At 42.4% G+C, this 20,759-nt stretch overlaps 2 protein-coding genes and 1 long non-coding RNA gene across 11 annotated transcripts in view; all 3 read left to right on the top strand.

Annotated features, from left to right (window-relative positions):
* The window catches only part of LOC125288311, a 60,843-nt gene extending 57,952 nt beyond the window's left edge, over positions 1-2,891 (top strand). The window contains exons 3-4 of the long non-coding RNA XR_007192475.1: positions 1,531-1,630; positions 2,598-2,891. This is a non-coding gene — a long non-coding RNA (uncharacterized LOC125288311). The remainder of the gene's footprint in view (positions 1-1,530; positions 1,631-2,597) is intronic.
* Positions 2,892-9,901: 7,010 nt separating this feature from the next.
* LOC125288755 lies at positions 9,902-14,758 on the top strand. Of its 9 annotated transcripts, XM_048235366.1 has the most exons (7): positions 9,902-10,317; positions 10,689-10,777; positions 11,152-11,237; positions 12,555-12,806; positions 13,976-14,073; positions 14,260-14,342; positions 14,510-14,758. In XM_048235366.1, the coding sequence occupies exons 1-7, from the start codon at positions 10,307-10,309 to the stop codon at positions 14,668-14,670; spliced, it is 780 nt and encodes a 259-aa protein (XP_048091323.1). In that variant the 5' UTR covers positions 9,902-10,306; the 3' UTR covers positions 14,671-14,758. The 9 variants fall into 9 exon arrangements, 8 of the variants coding, with proteins under 8 accessions (XP_048091323.1, XP_048091329.1, XP_048091327.1 ...); XR_007192526.1 differs by having other exon boundaries at positions 9,902-10,777; positions 12,555-12,856; XM_048235372.1 differs by lacking the exon at positions 11,152-11,237.
* Positions 14,759-15,147: 389 nt separating this feature from the next.
* Positions 15,148-20,759, top strand: part of net1 (neuroepithelial cell transforming 1) — a 31,075-nt gene continuing 25,463 nt past the window's right edge. Inside the window, exon 1 of the mRNA XM_048234694.1 lies at positions 15,148-15,423. Within this exon, the coding sequence (XP_048090651.1) occupies positions 15,287-15,423 (137 nt within the window). The 5' untranslated portion in view covers positions 15,148-15,286. The remainder of the gene's footprint in view (positions 15,424-20,759) is intronic.

Here is a 20,759-nt window from a genome sequence, read left to right as displayed (position 1 = left end):
GTTTAGGAGTGGACACACACACACCTATAGCCTAGCTCTGAGATGTTGTTTAGGAGTGGACACACACACACACCTATAGCCTAGCTCTGAGATGTTGTTTAGGAGTGGTTGGTATTTAACTACCTTGGTGCAGAAAGCCTCGTCCATGCTAGAATCAAAGGTGCAGCCTACCTCCAAAATATCCTCCTCACTGGACTCCTCATTGATGATAACAACATCTGGTGTAAAGGAGCTCAACGCAGCTGTGTGTGTGTGCGCGCGTGTGTGTGTGCGCGTGTGTGTGTATGTGTGTGAGGGTGATACAAAGGAGCTCAACGCAGCTGTGGGTATGTGTGTGTGTGTGCGTACATGTGTGTCTGCGTGTGCGTCTGTGTGTGTGTGTGCGTGGGTGTGTGTGTCTGTGTGTGCGTGCGTGCACGTGTGTGTGAGGGTGATACAAAGGAGCTCAACACAGCTGTGGGTGTGTGACAGTCTATGTCTGGGTATATGTGCATTCAAGCATGTGTATGGAAAAGACTGCATATATGCAGTGAGCCTGTCTGTGTGTGTCACAGGTATATTTGTGTTTGCGTGTGTGTGTGTGTGTGTGTGTGTGAATCAGCATGAATCTGAAGTGAATCATCCTATCAAATATGTATCCCCTTAGAGGAGACTGTCACGAGTGTCACGACTACTGCTGTGTGTGTGTGTGTGTGTGTGTGTGTGTGTGTGTGTTCTTTAGAGGCTGAGTAATGTTCCCTTCTGATGACATCCAGCACTTTCCATCTTTTATAAATGAGCCACCATCCCACCCTGACCCTCCCTCCTCTCCTCTCCTCCTCCTCCTCCTCCTCCTCTCCTCCTCTCCTTTCCTCCTCTCCCTCCTCCTCCCTCCTCCTCCCCTCCTCTCCTCTCCTCTCCTCCTCCCTCCCCTCTCCTCTCCCTCCTCCTCTTCTCTCCTCCTCTCCTCCTCCTCCTCCTCTCCTCTCCTCCTCCTCTCCTCCTCTCCTCCCTCCTCCTCTCCTCCTCCTCCTCTCCTCTCTCTCCTCCTCTCCTCCTCTCCTCCTCTCCTCCCTCCCTCCTCCTTTCCTCCTCCCCTCTCCTCCTCTCCTCTCCTCTCCTCCTCTCCCTCCTCCTCCTCCTCCTCTCCTCCTCCTCCCTCCCTCTCCTCCTCTCCTCTCCCCTCTCCTCCTCTCCTCTCCTCTCCTCTTCTCCTCTCCTCTCCACTCCCCTCTCCTCCTCTCCTCCTCCCCTCTCCTCCTCTCTTCTCTATGTGTGTGTTTATTTCTGTTGTGTTCTCGTTTCAACACTTGTGTGGTTTTGTGTATGTGTGGGTTTGTGTATGTGTGGTTTTGTGAAACTTATTGCATGAATCCCCTTGAGATTGTGTTCCTTTCCATCTTAATCAGATGAAATGTTTTGTAATGCTTTGCATACAGCTCTCCTGACAAACTCTCTCTCTCTTTATTTCTACCTCTCTCTCTCTCTCTCTCTGCCTCTGTCTATCCCTTTCTCTCTCTTTCTCTGTCTCTGTTTATCCCTCTCTCTCAGATGGATTTGGATTTGCATGATGGTTGCTAGGTACTCGTCACAAATCCCCCTTTTTTAGCTGTGAGACACTGAGATTCTAGAGATGAGGATCACTTTTCCCGTAAGTACCAGGACATCTGCCTCTTTCTCTCCTTCTTACTCATAGAGTCACACACACACACACACACACACACACACACACACACACACACACACACACACACACACACACATATACACACACACACTAGGGTGCATCATCCGCCTTGACATATGCAAATGAATCTGTCCCTATGCTTATTCTGTTCCAATAAGCGAAAAAAAACATTCCATGTAAATTTGGAAGTAAACTGGATCATATTTAGGTGGCCCACCATCAACCTTTATGAATGGTCAAAATTGTTGCCAAATTCAGGAAATCACCTCGCAATATGGGGGACTATGGGGGTATATTTCACATGATTTCACTATTATCAATTTGTTAGCCAGTAGTTATTTGAATACTAACTGTATTACGGGCGTAAAGCTCACAGCTCACTGGGTTTCTTTATTCCTAAACAGCAATAGAATTCAATCACATTCCTCATAGAAGTTTTATTTGGTTAATGGAACAAAAGTATTCTAGGGACAGTTTGACTTTCAATTTTTTTTTCAAAAAGTGAGGCGGATGATGCACCCTAACACACACACACACAAGGAGAAATACACATATGCAGTGAGTTTGATGTATGTGGGAGGATTTGTGTGTGTGTGTGTGTGTGTGTGTGTGTGTGTGTTTGCACATGTGTGTGTGTGTGTGTGTGTGTGTGTGTGTGTGTGTGTGTGCGTATGTGGGTGTGTGTTCCCTGCATGTCACTTCATTTAAGTGAAAGAGCTGGAAACTTTTTGACAAGCAAGGCAGAGGACACACCTCCCTTTCCACACAAATCCCATTCACTAATGCCCAGTAACGACCCCCAACTTTGTTCTAACAAGGCCAAATGTGTGTGTGTGTGTGTGTGTGTCCTTTTCTGCAGTGTTTTTGTCAACACAGCCCATGCCCGTGTGTGCACATTCACTCAAACCCACTGCTTTCATCCACTCCACAGGTGGTGCCATCATTGTGTTTAAATGCACGTGTGTGTGTGTGTGTGTGTGTGTGTGTGTGTGTGTGTGTGTGTGTGTGTGTGTGTGTGTGTGTGTGTTTATATTTCTGCTTCTCACTGGTGTAAGTATGTGGGTACATTTGTGTATTAGTAGTACAGCATGTGGGTATGTTTATGTGGTTGTGTGTGTTGTTGTGGTGTAGTTTCTGCATGTGTAACTTGTCAGGACTTTTACGGGCTTTTCCCAAATCACGAAAGTAACGTCGACGCAGCGGTGTAGTAGCAGATAGTAGCATCCATCAGGCAAGTGTTATTTAAATAAACTCCTGGTGTACCTACAAACTTTTCAATGCCTCGTTTTATGAGTACAGAACATAGTTGTACTACTGTAGAAGTTTGGTACCATTCAGGGCATTATTAGTGGGGTCATCTACGAGATACTAAGTTGGTTCCATTACGCCTGCAGAAAGTCATTAGTTTCTGACAGCGCTACTCGACCAGGGTTCAAGGGAGAACAGGTTCTGGGAGGGTGTTTGGCTCGGGGTCATGGTGCAAAGGACCCTAGGGTGAAATTACTCCGAACCATCGCTTTAAGTCTGATGTGTGTATCAGTGAGTGAACAGGACCCTCAGGATTGCGAGATGACTACACACTCTAAGGTGTGTGTGTGTGTGTGTGTGTGTGTGTGGATTGCGAGATGACTACACACTCTAAGATGTGTGTGTGTGTGTGTGGATTGCGAGATGACTACACACTCTAAGGTGTGTGTGTGTGTGTGTGTGTGTGTGTGTGTGTGTGGATTGCGAGATGACTACACACTCTAAGATGTGTGTGTGTGGATTGCGAGATGACTACACACTCTAAGGTGTGTGTGTGTGTGTGTGTGTGTGTGTGGATTGCGAGATGACTACACACTCTAAGATGTGTGTGTGTGTGTGTGTGGATTGCGAGATGACTACACACTCTAAGGTGTGTGTGTGTGTGTGTGTGTGTGTGTGGATTGCGAGATGACTACACACTCTAAGATGTGTGTGTGTGTGTGTGTGTGTGGATTGCGAGATGACTACACACTCTAAGGTGTGTGTGTGTGTGTGTGTGTGTGTGTGTGTGTGTGTGTGTGTGTGTGTGGATTGCGAGATGACTACACACTCTAAGGTAAGTTGCAAGAGGCCTGTGACCAGATCTGTCAGCAGATAAGAACACACTCCCACACACTCCCATACACTCATTTAGCAGATAAGAACACACTCCCACACACTCACTGGCTCAGCTCTGTTAGAGTCTAATGATTACGTTTGCTAATGCTAATGCTAACATAACAACACAGAACTTGATTACGTTTGCTAATGCTAATGCTAACATAACAACATAGAACTTGATTACGTTTGCTAATGCTAATGCTAACATAACAACACAGAACTTGATTACGTTTGCTAATGCTAATGCTAACATAACAACACAGAACTTGTTAGCACAATTCTTACTGTACTTGTCAACACTCCAAAATGCTATATCCTCCATTTTAATGGATTTTCATAAATATATATATTTTTAATGTTGTATTTGTTGTATAATAGTTTCAACGGAACTGTAATTGGGTTATTGTTATTTGATTTATTTTTACTCAGTCAAAACAACAATTTTATTGATATTACCTGGAATGCACAATTAAATATCATGATTTATTAATGTTTTCAAAAATGGAGATATAGCATTTTGGAACCAAACTCTTCACTTAATTGTAATATGTGACTGATTGTTTTTAGCACACTTGATCATCAACATACTTAATTCTACCATGTTCTGTGTTCTACCATGTTCTATGTTCTACCATGTTCTATGCCTCACATGTTGGCTTTTCCACTGAGTGTGTAGTTCTGTTCTGTTTGGGATTGTCTCCCCCAGCATGCCTTCTCCTTGTCTGTGTGTAGCCTGTAGCCTGACCGCTGTATGATACTGTGAGGGACACTGCCTGCCTGCCCGAGTGAGGAGTGTCCAGCAGCACCCAAGGTGTGGACTTCGCTTTACTGTCACCTGCGTGCTGTGCCATGACAACGACGATATTTGTTTGACTAGATAGAGTCACTTCCTCACACACAACCTCTCACACGTATACTGAGCACTTCCAGCCGTCCCTTCATTTGTGCTTGCGTGTGTGTGTGTGTGTGTACATTTGGTATACATGGTTTACCTGTACATCTCTTGGTAAATATTTTAGTGTTTGTGGGGCCGGAATATTCTTGGTCCGTCCCCTAAAGTCTTCCCCAGGAAGCTGGTTTCAGATGGTGGGTTAGATGTATGCTTGTCTGGTCTAGCACCATTTGAAATCAGTGTTCCTGGGGGCAGAAAAGCTGCTGTGACACAGGGGTCATGAAGAGGTCAAGATGGGGTCAAGACGGGGTCATTCACAGCTTAGACATGGGTCACACACTCACAAGGACTTGATATAGACAACATATAAAATACCATACCCTAAAATTTACTCTAAAAGATCTCTATGGTACTTTCCACCCAACCAATGCATCTCAGTGACACTGGTTAGATGTTATTGTGTTCCTTGCCTGGAGGGCTACTGTATATAGGCCAGGGCCAGAGAGGAATGTGGCAAACTAGGGGGTGGTGACGTATATATTTCATACTGATGGCGGCAGTGAAAGAAAATGTTAGCCTAGCCCGCAAATGAGACCATACGTCACAGACCTGTAATTAATTACTGTGCATGACCTGCTATGTAAGCATGGCTGCAGCCTTGCATGAGAGAGAACCAACTGCAAGCACACATTGAACTATAAACAGACACAAAGGTCATTATCTTTTGATGCATGTGTGCTGCCTCATATACTTCCCCATCCAGCATTATACTGCAGGCATTATTTTAGAGTGCAAGGCCATGGGTAACTAGAGGCAACTCACACACACACACACACACACACACACACACACACACACACACACACACACTCATCTCTCGCTCCATCTCCCATTGGGCCACAGTTTTTACCCCACCTAAAGATGACTGATTTCCTCTGGTGTTTAGAGCCAGCAGTGCCTTCTAGCACCATTTGAAATCGGTTATGATGACGGGGATCCCAGCTACTGTGCCAGGCCACTGGAGGCCACAAGAACACGCAGGGACTTCACAGCCACAACTATAAACACGTTTTACCATTACTTTAACATACTGTTACCATTACACAACTAACACGTATGGCTGCCATAGACTCAAATTACTACAGTAACACAGCTCCCATAGACTCAAATTACTACAGTAACACAGCTCCCATAGACTCAAATTACTACAATAACACGTACGACTCCTATAGACTCCAATTACAGAGTTACTGTACCATGCAGACGTCATAGCTACAACACAACTATAACATCAGCTATTATAGAAAATTGTATAAGAATGATTGTGATGTCTCTCTCTCTCTCTCTCTCTCTTTCTCTCTCTTTCTCTCTCTCTCTCTCTCTCTCTCTCTTTCTCTCTCTCTCTCTCTCTCTCTCTAGAGGGAGAGCAGATAGCTAACAAACGTTCAGAAAAAGTCCTGTTGGCAAATTTGAGGAAAAGTCGGTAAAGGGGCTATTTCACACAATTTGAGGGTGCTGAATTCAAATATTTTGTTTACCAAACTCAATTTTGAGTTTTAAGCTTGCTAATTAGCATAATTAGCATAATTCACATACTTTTTGGTTTTGCCATCAGATATCATAGGAATTGCAAACAATAAGGCAATAATATACTCTTTATGTATCAGATATGTTGTAGGACAGGACAGGAATTACCCCAATGACCCTCAAGAAGCAAATGAAAATAAGCTACAACTAAAATATAAATGGAAATAATAGCTAAAATTTAGTATGACGCTTAGAAACAAAATAGATTCCTTGATAATAAATTGATAGAATAGTGCTCATTTTTCTGTAGAAAGTACTTTGTCACTAACTATTATGAACAGTTGTCAGTCTTTACAGAGGATTTACACTGTATTTTTTTTACTGTAAAGGCAACTGTGCTTGCCTAGTTAAAACATCTCACTGGTGCTCTTTCCTATCATTCAAATTCCAGCCATGCAGAAAAATGGAAGAGTGTGCATGTTTGAGGGTTGCTGAAGAGTGCTATGGAGATTGCATTATTTGCAAAAAATGTATGGTTATGGGATTTTGCAGACGCCTTTGTCCAAAGCAACACACAAATACAAAAACAACATAATATTTAAAATATAACAGGGAACAGATTAGAATGTTGGTCAAACTATAATTAGGAGGATAGCAATAATAAAATAACTAAGTGCATGTTGAACAGGAATGTCTTTAGACCCCTCTTAAACAACCCAAAACTAAAATGAACGGAGACCACTGGACAACTCTTTCCACCAACATGGAACCACTGAGGAAAAGTGTCTTGAATTAAACCTAGTGTTTATGACTGGTCGACATACACCAAAACAATTTAGACAAGATATCCTTTATATCCATATCCATAGCACTATTAAGTGCATCATTACTGCATATGATGCTGAAAGGGAAGTGGACCTAGGACAAATCCTTAGCTATGAACTGATTAATGTCCCTGTACTGTAACTATTGCAGATAGCGATGGTTATTTGTGAAGTGGAAATAAGTCTATCCTCACTCAAGTGCTGTCTAGCAATGTGGAATGTCCAGTAGTGATCACTGCAAAAACTGCTCATTCAACATTGGTAATAGATGCTCAAGATCTAGTTATGTCTTTAGGACACCCATTTGACTGCAGCACATTTAAGAAGTATGCAGGAAAGTTTGTAAGAAGCTTTTGTATTGTTATTTGGTATTTGTTATGTGGGAGCAAATGATGTTAACTATCAAAGAAATAGACCTAATGTAGGAATGCACATAGATTTTGCAACAGATAATGGTGTAGGCCTATCTGATGATGACCTGAGTGCTTGAAACATACTTATTAAATTACACTGGGAAGAAGTAGTGTAGAAGACTATCTTCACTTTTTTCCCTTTGCAACTGTCAAAGAAATCCCATAAACACGGGAAGGCCTAGGGTAGCCTACATCAGATGGCCTAAAGATTAGGCTCTTCTGGATAGCATTAAGTGATTTGCATGCAGTAATTTGAACACTGACCTTGATCTAGCCTACTTTGGCTATTTAAAGGTAATTCATTGCCAAAACACCACACAATATAATTGAGCTATAACAAACAATAAAGGACTTAATCACACACAAACTACCATTTTAATGACTACAAAAATAATAATTATGTAGGAAGTTTGGAGGTTTAAAACCCAGAATTGACCAAAAGTGTACCAAATTCAACACAAATGACTCAATACACTTGAAGGAGGCCTGCGTCCTTTCTTTTCCAGATATTTTAGGATTTTGATATCGTTTTTGATATCTGGTATCAACATATTTGATACCAGAGGTACCAAGGTATTGTATCGAAGTCATCATTTTGGTATCGTGACAACACTATGCCAGAGCCACTCTGTTTTCCACATGTTGAGGATCGGAGGCTCTACCACCAACAAGTGATGCTGCTCAGTGGCATATTAGAAGAGCTCATTATCAAGCTCTACTATGGAAGCAAGCACACATAGCCTACTAAATCCAGTGTTACTAGAAGTAAAATGTTTTTTACTTGTCGGTTGTTTTTGACGGTACTTTTGAAATCAACCCAATTTAGGGAAAAATAAGCAAAGAAAATCTCTATTTTATGTTAAAATGCTGATTATGCGGCTTAGAACTCAGAATTGAGCTTGGTAAACAAACTATTCAGAATCAGCACCCTCAAATTAGGTAACAAGGGTGGTTTACCAACTTTTCCTCAAATTTGCCGTCAGAAGTTCTCTTCTGTGAAGCCGCTCTCCCTCTACTATATACATATCATCTTTCTCTCCCTCTGCTATATACATATAATCTTTCTCTCCCTCTAATATATACATATAATCTTTCTCTCCCTCTGCTATATACATATAATCTTTCTCTCCCTCTAATATATACATATAATCTTTCTCTCCCTCTAATATATACATATAATCTTTCTCTTCCTCTGCTATATACATATAATCTTTCTCTCCCTCTCTCTCACTGGCTTTTGGTTCGTCTGTCCATCTGTGTTTGATTTACCAAATAAAACATTTTCAAATATAAAATATTTCTCTTCATTCCCTTCATTCCTTTGTCGGCTCTGCATTCAGAATGCCAACCCTGCCATCTAGTGTCACTTTGTTGCAACTACATCAATAACACATCAGCTCCACCCAAATGTACTGTAACCTGACCCACTTGAACTACTAAGGCATGCTGTTAAGTGGCTTAGTAGCTCTTTTTTCAGTTGATGGGTTCAGTACTTTCTGACACCATCTCATTAAATGCCTGGAAACAAATGTCAAAAGGGTGTGTGATGTGATGGCCTGTGGTTTGTAGGGAAGGATTGTGCCAAAGAAGAGCAGTGAACTCGGACTGAACTGTGTTGAATTGAAGAGTGTACCACCATGGAGGCCCAGTCAGCAGAAACTACCGAGCTTCTTATCTTGTCCTCAGAGAAGAACATAGCCGCCACGCCTGGTGCTCAGTCCTATTCATGACCTTTGTATGTGTATTCATGTGGTTGTGCATGCAAACCCATGCATGTGTACCTGTGTGTGAGAGAGAGAGAGAGAGAGAGAGAGAGAGAGAGAGAGAGAGAGAGATCGACCTTTGATTATGTGTGTCTGATGACTCAACAATTGGACTCAACATCAGACTTAGCACAGACAGTGATATATAGAGGTCAGTGTTTGCAAGTGTATGTACTGAGGAGTAGCAGTTTATAGTTTTTTTTCATTGTGTGATGAATTGTAATTCTCTGATGTGTTGAGGAATGCCATTCCAGACTCTGGTAGCAGTGTGTATGAAGGACCTCTGGCCAAAGCCATTGTTGTATGAGGGCACTGGGTGGAGGACCGTGGAAGCTGACCTAGTAGTGACACACACTTGAGGCATGTTATGTGTTGGTAAGAGAGAGATGAGTGTTTGTGAGGTGCTGTGTTGGAGTTGAAAATAAGAAATAGCATGACTGTAGATAACATTTTGAAAGGACAGAGCATGCGATTGAGTGAGTGCAGTGCAGTGGTGTGTCCATTTGGGAAGATTAATGTTCAGTGCTCTTCAACACTGAAGAGTTTTGCAGCCTCCAATATACCTGGAGGCTGACCTACATATCCAGGGGTGGCCATTTGTAATAACTTGTGAAAACGGGTCAAGATTCTTCCAGAAGTAAAAGACTTTTAATGGGTAAATAGGGACGGGGGGGGGTATGAAGGCCAGCCAATCCATCAAATGGGAAAGGACAGGATGGCAAAAAGGCAACAATGAATTTCATTTGATTTAGATTGCACATTTGAAGGGCTCTTTTATGATTCATTTGCCTTGTCATCATTGTGAATAAATAGTGAGCCCACTGCAGAATGAAGTGAGTTCACTGAGACCCTACTGAGACAGCAGTCTTCATTGTGTGATCAGATTTTGGAATCATGAGTCGTGGGTGGGCTGTGTGGTGCCAAGGTCAAGTGCTGCCTTAGGGAAGTTGGATGATGTCACAATGGTTTCACAGTAACTGTCACAGTCACAGAAATATGGTGAATGAGTGATGCAACACTGGCGTTATTAATGGTGAATTCTGACTCTAGATCAGTCAGCTTTCTCTATCTGACGAACAGAAGAGAACAGCAGTATGGCAAAAAAGTAAGTCTGTCCCACACATATAACCATCAAGCATATGAAAAGTGCCATCATGACCTGTTATAACCGTGATGATGCTTACTGTGAAACCTTATAGAGCCTGTGGCAGCTTACAGAGCAGATGTGTCCTTCACTTGCTTAATCTATTTCTAATTAGCAACCGAGTTATTACACTGTTAATGGACTATGTTCTGTAAACACAGACTTTACATTACACAAGTGTCTGTCATTCAGGCGGTTTAAGATTTGAGAAATGTAGTAATTGTTCGGTTGTTTCTGTGGGCCCCAGAACATGTGTGTTTGCTTTCCTCAGAATGATTTGACAAATAATGAATGAGTTGTCTTGATGAGACTAAGCAACACTTTTGTTGTAGCAAAGCTGTGGGGAGCACATTCTATCAGCCTGTCAGCAAAGATGAGGTCATTAGTCCGCTCGCCAAAGAGATCTACCGAAGGGCAAAAGGTAGGTCACCAGACGGTCACCATGGCTACAGACAAGCTTTTCTTCTCTGTGGATTGTGCTATTCCTGACAAGTTCAAATTGATGTGAAGAAAGAAAGTCATGATTGCAGCTCTGTGGAGATTCGCGGCAGGCGAAGTGGACTTTTCTGAAAGGGTCACTACAGGGTTGCCAACAGGCTGTCTTGATGTGACATGGCGCACTCTGACTCAAACCAGCATCACATGCACTTGTGCACATAGAACAAGTCAGAAGACTGAATTAGTCTCCTAAATGTAAACTATCTTACCCAAAATAATTGTCAAGAGTGACTGTCATCTTATTAATAAAGTTTGAGTTCTGATTGAGTGTTTCACAGAAATGAATGTTTATAACAGTTTTAGATTCTCAGGAGATCTGGAACATCCTGAGGGCTGAGTCTGAATCAAAGCTTGCTCAGCTGCCAATGTCTTCACTTCTCAAGGTTTGGCTCTCTTAAATCACATCAGATGGTACATACCTCTAAAGCAGTGCTCCCCAAACTTTCTCCTCAGAAGGCCAGCTCACTATGCCTGGCTCTAAGAGAGGGCCAGAGACTCGGAGTATTTCAGTAACCGTAAATAGCTTAGTGCTGTGAACAACAGCAGTATACCTTAGTTGAATATTGATCCATTACATTTAATCATAGGCTATTGCTATTTAATACCATTGTTAGCTGTGTTTATTATATATTGCCATCATGCCATATTAATATACAATGTAGATCGACATGGAAATAGCTCAAATGAAATCATACTAATTTATTCAAAATGTGTTAACTCTGTCTTTGCATACACAGCTCAAGTTGTAAACAAGCAATATCCTACAAATAATTTAAAGTTCTTAAACTATGAGAGTTTTATGAAGTGCTGGAAAAAAACATCTGGGTAACACTTTATTTTGAGGTTGTTAGCCAATAATACATATCTAATTAATTAGTGACTTGTAAGGCATGTGTTAGGCAACATTTGTTAGGCGTGTATTCCCTACTAAATGGGGTATATGAGGGGGGTATAGTTTGACGATGTCGTACTCCTGTGCGGGCCTGATGCTATACCACAGACATGGGGTATATATTTTTCATGGGGCAGCCGTAACCAGAGGGTTGCCAGTTCAAACCCCGACCAGTAGGAGCGGCTGAAGTGCCCTTGAGCAAGGCACCTAACCCCTCACTGCTCCCCGAGCGCCGCTGTTGTTGCAGGCAGCTCACTGTGCGGGGATTAGTGTGTGCTTCACTTCACTGTGTGCTGAGTGTGTTTCACGGATTGGGATAAATGCAGGGACCAAATTCCCTCACAGGATCAAAAGAGTATATATACTTATACATGTTGGGGGGGCCACCCAAAATGAGGTGGCGGGCCATAGTTTGGGGACCACTGCTCTAAAGAAAACTGACAAGAAAAGTCTTTTTCTACATTCTTTTTCTTTTTCTATCCCCACTTTCCATGTCTCCATTCTGTCACTCTCTTAAACTTATTTACACACACACACACACACTTTCTCTTTCCCACTTCTTTCTTCACACTTTCTCAACATTTTCCTGAAATGTCTCTCTTTTCCTCTCCTCTTCTGTTCTCCTCTGATCCCCTTTTCCTCTCTTCTCCTCTGTTCCTCTCTGATCCCCTCTTCTCCTCTGTTCTCTTCTGATCCCCTCTTTCCCTCTGTTCTCCTCTGTTCCTCTCTGATCCCCTCTTCTCCTCTCTTCTTCTCTGTTCCTCTCTGATCCCCTCTTCTCCCTCCCCTCCCTCCCTCTCGTGTGCAGTTGCTGGATGAGCAGCAGAAGTGTAAGCTCATGGCGGAGGAGAAGGACCGCACCGTGCTGCAGAGGTGTCGGGTCATGCTCATGTACAAAGCATCTCAGTTCCACCACGACCGCACCACTTTGCTGATCACCAACAACCCACTGCAGACCGCTGATGACCCTACTGGACCCAGCAGCCCCGCTAGATACCTACACCACGACACTGACCATCCCACTAGATACCTGCACCCCGACACCATCCCCATAGCCCAGGTGACCATCCCACTAGATACCTGCACCCCGACACCATCCCCATAGCCCAGGTGACCATCCCACTAGATACCTGCACCCCGACACTCTCCCCATAGCCCAGGTGACCGTCATCAACTTACAGGATCAATCGGACTGAGCGACTCGCCAAACCTACAGTATTGCTCTACTCAGCGTTCTGAACGTTGTGTGTTGACATCAGAGGCAGTTAGGGTTCCGGTCCAGACAGGTCCTCTATTAGAGCCCCGCCCACATAGCGTGCCGAGTGGACGACAGAGAGAGAGACAAACAGTGCTGCAGTGATCAGCTGCCAACACCTCCTGAGAGAGGTAGAGATGTGCTGATATGAGATGCACTCAGAGATATCCTTTTCTGCTCTAAAACCATCCCTTAGGGTTTCTTTAGAGCACTCAGAGATATCCTTTTCTACTCTAACACCATTCCTCAGGGTTTCTTTAGAGTCATAAATCTGAACCAAAGCACAATAGTCTGAGAGATGCACTCCAGGATATAGCTCACTGTCTACACGAAAAACGACTCAATCTGAAACATTTTTGTTGTTTTGGTACATGAACAGCTGTCTCTGAACTGTTTACCTAATAATGATGTAAACATCCTCTGTTAAGCATTTTAACCCTTGTTGTCATAGCATTTTCATTTGATATCTATTATCTTTGAGTACAGACCAAACTATAAGTAAACATATTGTCAAAGTCCAAACCTTTGGACCGCACTGAATACGTGGCCTACTGGTTAGCGCTTCGGACTTGGAACCGGAGGGTTGTCGGTTCGATCCCCGACCAGTATGCACGGCTGAAGTGCCCTTGAGCAAGGCACCTAACCCCTCACTGCTCCCCGAGCGCTGCCAGTGTTGCACGCAGCTCACTGCGCTGGGATTAGTGTGTGCTTCACCTCACTGTGTGCTTAGTGTGTTTCACTGGACTATATTGCCCTTCTATGCTTTTATTTGTTATTATTGTTTGGTTTTGTTTATGTAAAGCACATTGAATGACCTCTGTGTATGAAATGCGCTATATAAATAAACTTGACTTGACTAATTCACAGATTGGGATAAATGCAGAGACCAAATTTCCCTCACAGGATCAAAATATATACTTATACTTAGTATATATACTTATACTTAATATGATGTAATTACACCTTCTCACCAGAGGGAGGCTACAGATGGGACCAGTTCTTGCAAACAGCCTCCTCTGAAACGTACAGCAACATCTCATTCTACAAGACAGGAAAAAGCTAAGACGGGCGGGTATATTGTTCAGCGCATTCTGTCAAATTATTTCTGCAAAAATGTGTAATGATAGAAAATAAGAAAACTCTTAATTGTTGTTTTTAAACATGTGAAAAGTCAGGCATGATTAGGGAAAGTTGTTTTTTGGAAGGAGAGACCACTGTCTGAAGATGCTAATATATAGACTGCAATTCTGTTTTGCAGTATGTCAAGAGGTACTGTCAGTGCCTCCACACACAAGTCTGACGCTGGGACAAACATGTGTGACCCCCATTTGGGACATTTAGGTAGGTAGGTACAGTATGGTACAAAGGTTACAAAAAAAATCAGTGCATTGGAGAAATCATTAGTCCTGTCTCAGCTAAGGATAGGTTTATTGACACTTCAGGAATTTAGCCTTAGGTCACAGCAATGTTAACTGCTACCCAAAAATCTTACTTCTAATCCACCACAGATTTTGGCACAGACCGTAGCAGTGTCAAAAGTAGGACCAGTCTTTCAAAGGAGCCATTGACTATCTCATCTCTAATGGAAAACACCACAATAGTGACAGCGCCTGGTCAAGGAGCTTTCCGACATGGCCAGACCACATTCTGGAATGTGGAGAGTAGCTGAGTCTCCACAATGAGAGATTGCAACCCTGACCTTTTGTCTGTCAAAATGTGTTACTAACATCAATAAATATTTTATCCTGATTTATCAAGATGTTGTTTTTTTGTTGAAATAGAAAAAAGAGCATAACTTGGATAGATAGATATGAATTGGAAAAATAGCCTACATATAACATGAATAACAGATTGATTGATTTGATTGCCAAGGCCTAGAAATAATTTGGACGTATAAGTAACTCTTCTGAAACAAACTTTTCCTCCATAAAACATACCACAGAGAGCGATGAACTGCCTTTAGGGGTGGAAATTGTCAGAGGACATGGGCAAACATGAATGCAAGATAAAAGACTTCCACACCCAAGTTTGACCTGAAAGTTCATTTCTTTTGTTATCGGGTGTATTAACTCCGCCCATAAATTTTGGTCTCTGAGCAACCATCGCCCGAGGTCTTTTCTCATTGGTCATTACAATGTTTCCGCCATATTCAAACTTCCGTCCGCATCAGTTTGAATTTTGCCCACTGCACTGTCTATTGTTATATGTAGTCAAAATTCGGCTATATTTATAATTTTAGTCTCCCTATAGGTTTCGTTTTACTTTGAATTTTGTCCAACATTTCAATGGAGGAAACCACTGAGCCGCAGGTCGAGATTCCAGAGCTGAGTAAACTGCCGAAAAGGAGAGGAAACTCCAAGAAAAGAAACTCGACAGTCTTGGACACAGAAACGTCCCCCGAGATCAATAACAATGCGAAACGGTGAGGAGGGGGACTTTTAAGTAACTTAATGTTACATAGGTGGGACTGGTGTAATGTGTGCATTGTGTTAGATTTGAACACATCGATGGCGCTGTTCAGTTTTACCTTGTTGCATTATATAATGGAAATGTAGGACTAACGTCAAATTGCTATAACGTTAATTGCTCAGCGAAGATAACGTGAGATTTTAATAACGTTACCACACTAACGTTATTTAAGTTAGCAATGCTAACACATTTCGCAAAGTCCACCAGCATAACGTTAGCTTGTTGTGGGAATGTTATCATGGCTATCCTGTGGAGCTAACGTTGGCTAATTTTATCGATGTGTTAGCCTGTGGGTTTAAGTTGATTATAGCGGCAACGTTAGCGTTATCTGTAGCAAACAACGATATATTTTACCATTGATGTTAATGTTATGTGGAGTTTTGTTATATCGAAATGATTACATCTTAAAACATAAACCCATAATCGACACCATGCAAATGTCGACGAATTGACCATTCAAGCACGGTGTCTAAGAAATTGATTATTAGGGCCTACTATTCAATCAATACTGCTAGCGGGCGAATTAACTGTAAATGTTAAGTGTTCCAACCTTCTTGGCCGCGTGCATAGAGAAATACAGCAACGTTAACCTAAACGTATTGGGACATCAACCAGAAATACACATTTGTCCAGCTATGTTATCAGTTACCGCACAGTGGCGCTGCAGACCGACGACAAGCGCTTGTGAATGCGTTTGAGCAACCGTTTGCAAAGATGAATCTAAGATGCATCATGTGAGTAGAGACGTGATGCTAAAGTGCACCGTCTTGACAGTATCAGGACCGTAAAGATGACCCAGCCCCCCCCCCCCCCACACACACACACACACCCCATCCCGCAGTCCCATGTGCATGTCTGTCCTACATTCCCTTCATAGTAATTGATCTACATACAAATATATAAATAGTTCAGTTGTCCTCTTTGCTATTAGCCTGGGAAATTTGGGATTTGCTCTGCATGTCCGTCTGGCCAAGAGGTCATTGAAGCCCATTTCCAATGTCCCTAATGTCCCTAAAGCAAATACAATAGCTAATCGACTAATAATGGACGTGTATCTCTTTGGAATTGAGTAAACAACTGGATTTAAAACATTAGCTTACAAGATTGCTACACTTCGGTAAGAGTGTAGTGCACCAATTTACATTTAATTTCACTGCTAGTTACGCCCCTGCTGGAAGTCGTAAGTCAGTGAACCTTTCCAGACCCTTTCAATTCCAACTGAGAAGGTCTTGCTGCTAACCAGGCTACTTTGCTGTGGGAGATATGGAGAGACAGATATTTCAGAGGTTTAATGCATGCACAAGGCCTGATGTCATGCTAACGTCCAACATCCAGCTCTATTCTTTTGGACCCCCCACCAAGTTGCTCTATATTATTGATAGAGGAGCAGCTGACCTTTGAAAGCTCATAGACAAGCTGACACATGCTCAATTTGAGCGTTATGTATGTATGAAATGTTCCAGAAAAACATAAGGGTCAAAGAGACTCCCAACATGAGGTCAAGGGCAAAGGATAATGTGGTGTTATTTTGAGCAGGAAAATAATATGTTTGGGTTTTTGTTGGCAGCAAATGCCATTTTCCCTTCCTGTCCTGGCTTTCCATGGCCCATGCCAATATTTTGCCCGTTCGTCTGACCTGGGTGGCATGGGAAAACAAGAGCCTTTTGGGAGCCCACATTGTTTATGCTCTGCCACTGGCGTTCACCATGAGTGCTTTGATTGGGCTGGTCTTTGACAATGGGTCAATGGTCAAAAAGGAATATTTGAGCATTTCAAATCACTACTGATTGTAAGACAAGTCAACATTGAGGTTATGGCAATGTAAGACGACCAGTTTGAAAAGTAAAGTATTTTTGTTGGAATGTGCCCGTTTTGAGTCGATACCAGCAAAGAAGAGTATTAGGCTACTTTGCCTCTGTGTCCAGCAGTGAGTCCTTTTTTGTACAGATAACACTGAATTGTTTGGCCTTCTCACTGACTCAGTTTGCCTACGTGTGGTGCTTTCTGCATTAGGAACGATACATTAACTTCAGCGACTGACCGGAAGATAAAGTAGGTCAAGTATGATTCTAAAGTTAGGTCCTTTTGTGTGTGTTTGCACACAAATAGACCACTGGCTATTGGTTCGGTTAATGAAATGAGAGAAAATGAGGCTTCTAAATTCCAAATTCTAAATTAGGCCATGGTCTCCTACTTGTGATTCATACGCATACATATGAAAAAGATTTACGGCAGCTCTAAAATTGTGGTTTTTCAGTGGAACCAGTGTTGGAATCTTTGGATGAGGCATAGTCTTCCAAAGTGATTTCCCACTTATGCAAAGGATGCATACGGAAACGAAAGAGGAAGTTGAGCTTTGTGCTTACGGGAACAGTTGTCTGCATGTGGCAACAGGACTAGGACGCCTCTGTTGGGTGGGTACTCGTGGCTCAGAATGGCATGACTCTCCAAATGAATCCTCACTGAGTAGTATTTATGTTTAACATAACTATTTTTAGGGGACACAACTCAAACACAAAGACAAAGCTGGGCAAACAAAGGCGCTCGTTCCTATGATCACCTGGGGTGATCAAGCCTAGTGCATGAGAAGCACAGCACTCCTGATTGACTCTGAAGCTCACCAATCAGAAGTTCTGTGCTTCTTGCGCACTACACACATTCACCAATCAGAAGTTGCATTGTCAAGGAGGATGAGATGAATACGAAGGTCATAAATTTGACAAGATTAACTGCACAATTGTTTGTAGCTTCAACGATTACATAATTGCATTGGTTCATATTGCAATGGCAATAATTGTGCAGCCCTCGTACATTGTTCATTGCAAGGAAAGTTGTGATATTTAAAGCTGTAGTGTTCAGAATCAGAATCCGCTTTATTGGCCAGGTTTGCGTACACAAACAAGGAATTTGACTCCGGTTAATCTTTACTCGCAAGTACAACACTCACTTAACATATAAGGATAAACAAATAAACATTCACTTAACATATAAGGATAAACAAATAAAAACATGAAAGGAGAAAAAAAGAATAAAAACAGAACAGTCTGTGTATGAGAATAAATACAGTATGTACAGTTGCTAATAAATAAGTAGACCCTATGGGTGGTATAGGGTAGTGCAGTTACCAAATAAATAAATAGACCCTATGGGTGGTAGGGTAGTGCAGTTGCCGACGGGTGGGGGGGGGGTGCTGAAGATGATCGCTTCCTTGTTGTCCCTGTCAAGGGTGCCATGGTCGTGGCACAAGCATCAGGCACAAGCAAGATGCAATATACAGTTGAAAGGGTGGGGATAGTGCAATATCAGTATAGACTGAGGTTTAAGATTAAAAATAAATATAGTGAAAGGCAGTTCAGTGCAATGATAATGTAATGTATTAATAACACTATTGTAACTAAGGTTGAAGTACACATGAGGTAGATGAGCATTCTTGAACACACTCTCACAGTTGTCTGGGACATGAGTCTTTTACGAGGAAACCTTACAACTGTTGGGTTGTGTGTGATTGGGAAGTTGACTGTGTTTCAGCGTCTGAGTGCTTCCGTACCTATGAGCCAAAAGAGAATGAGCCTGAGGGTAGCAGGTAGGTGGTTGGTTTCGTCACTCCTGAGGGTAGCAGGTAGGTGGTTGGTTTCGTCACTCCTGAGGGTAGCAGGTAGGTGGTTGGTTTCGTCATTCCAGACTTCATTCCCAGCATGTCTCTGTTGGGCTGTGCAAAGATACCCTGGGGTGTGGGGGGTTACTCCTGGAGCAAAGTACATTGCACACCTCATGTATTTGCACAACTCCTCTGATTCTAGATATAGATAGATAGATAGATAGATACAGTAGATAGATACTTTATTGATCCTTGTGGGGAAATTTACAGGGCCGGGACTGGTAAGGTGCCAGTGTTTCCCACAGAATTGGATTCAATTTGTGGCGGTAGCTGACTTGGACTATAGGTCTAATTGAGTGCCTGTCACTTTAAGACGTTTGAGGGAACCCTTGCAATTGTAACACAGTTGAAAGGCTGCTGATGTGTGGATGCAAAACGTTTTTTACATAGTTAAAATAAAGGTTCACATACTTCTCCTTGGGACAAGCACTTTTGAATTTTGGAAAACACTTTTCCATTTACATCGGGATTTTGCAAACATTCAGTGTCAGAGTCAATAAAATGGGCCCTTCAACGAAATTGACAAGCAACTGTAAGTAGGCTAAGCATGCTAAATTCGACATCCAAACAGTATTATAACGTTAGCTTTGAGATACTGCTTGATTTCATAACTTAACTTAGTTTAGTCTCTTCAATGTAACCTACTATGTTGTGATAAGACCTTAGCAGAGTTTACTTCAATGCAGCAGTTTTGAACAAATTTGCACAGCATGGTCACCATGCTAAGCGGATTTAATAGCAATTTAGCCAGACGTCTTCTATGCAATGCTTCTATGTGGCAACAACAATCCTTCAACAATCGTGAATATTTTGTTAAATGCACATGCAGAGGAGTGGGGGCAGCGGGCTCTGAGAGAGAGCGTGGGCGGGCAAGGAAAGGCTATGTCGCGTAAAAGCGCAGCTCAATGGCAATGCAAGGATTTGATCTTATATTTAATTTAAATTAAATTAAACATAGAATATTAATCTGTGGCGGCCGATTTTTATTTTGTGGCGCCACGCCACAGATTAGTTAATGTATGGGAAACACTGGGTGCTCAAGGGAGTGAGTGTCATGGTGAAGGTGGAAAAAGTAGTCCAACCATAGTCCTAGGAACTCAAATTGCAACATTTCACTGTATTTGCATCCACTATGGTTTCGGTTGTAAGTGTGTTTTTTGTTGTTTTCGCTACAGGTGTTTTTTTATCATGTTTTCGCTATAGTTTAATATACTTAATTGCATGTGTTCAGTTTCTGAACAAGGCTGGTTTAGCCAATGGAGAGCATTTGGATAAATACTGAATTAAACCAGCTTCCTAGCCTGAGGTGGATGTAAGATGTCCAGGGCAGGATGGTTCCTGGTTGGAGTAGGGTTGGCAATGAGAACACACCCGCTTGCCATTGAGTGAATGAGCACATGTGTACTCTCGTCTCATCTTAAGTTTTGCTCTCTCTATCTCGCTATCATTTCAGGTGCTTGAGTGTGAACAGGGGGAAAGGGGAGGCACTTGTATGTGGGGGGTTACAGCTCCGGTGCCTGTATGGGTCAGTTTATGTAGCGTCCTAGCTGTCCAGCTCCGGAACCTGTATGGGTCAGTTTATGTAGTGTCCTAGCTGTTCAGCTCCGGTGCCTGTATGGGTCAGTTTGCCT

The sequence above is a fragment of the Alosa alosa genome, chromosome 23 (assembly GCF_017589495.1).
Source record: "Alosa alosa isolate M-15738 ecotype Scorff River chromosome 23, AALO_Geno_1.1, whole genome shotgun sequence".
Taxonomy (NCBI): domain Eukaryota; kingdom Metazoa; phylum Chordata; class Actinopteri; order Clupeiformes; family Clupeidae; genus Alosa; species Alosa alosa.
Note: the sequence above shows the minus strand (reverse complement) of the source record. Positions and strands in the feature narration are given on the sequence as shown.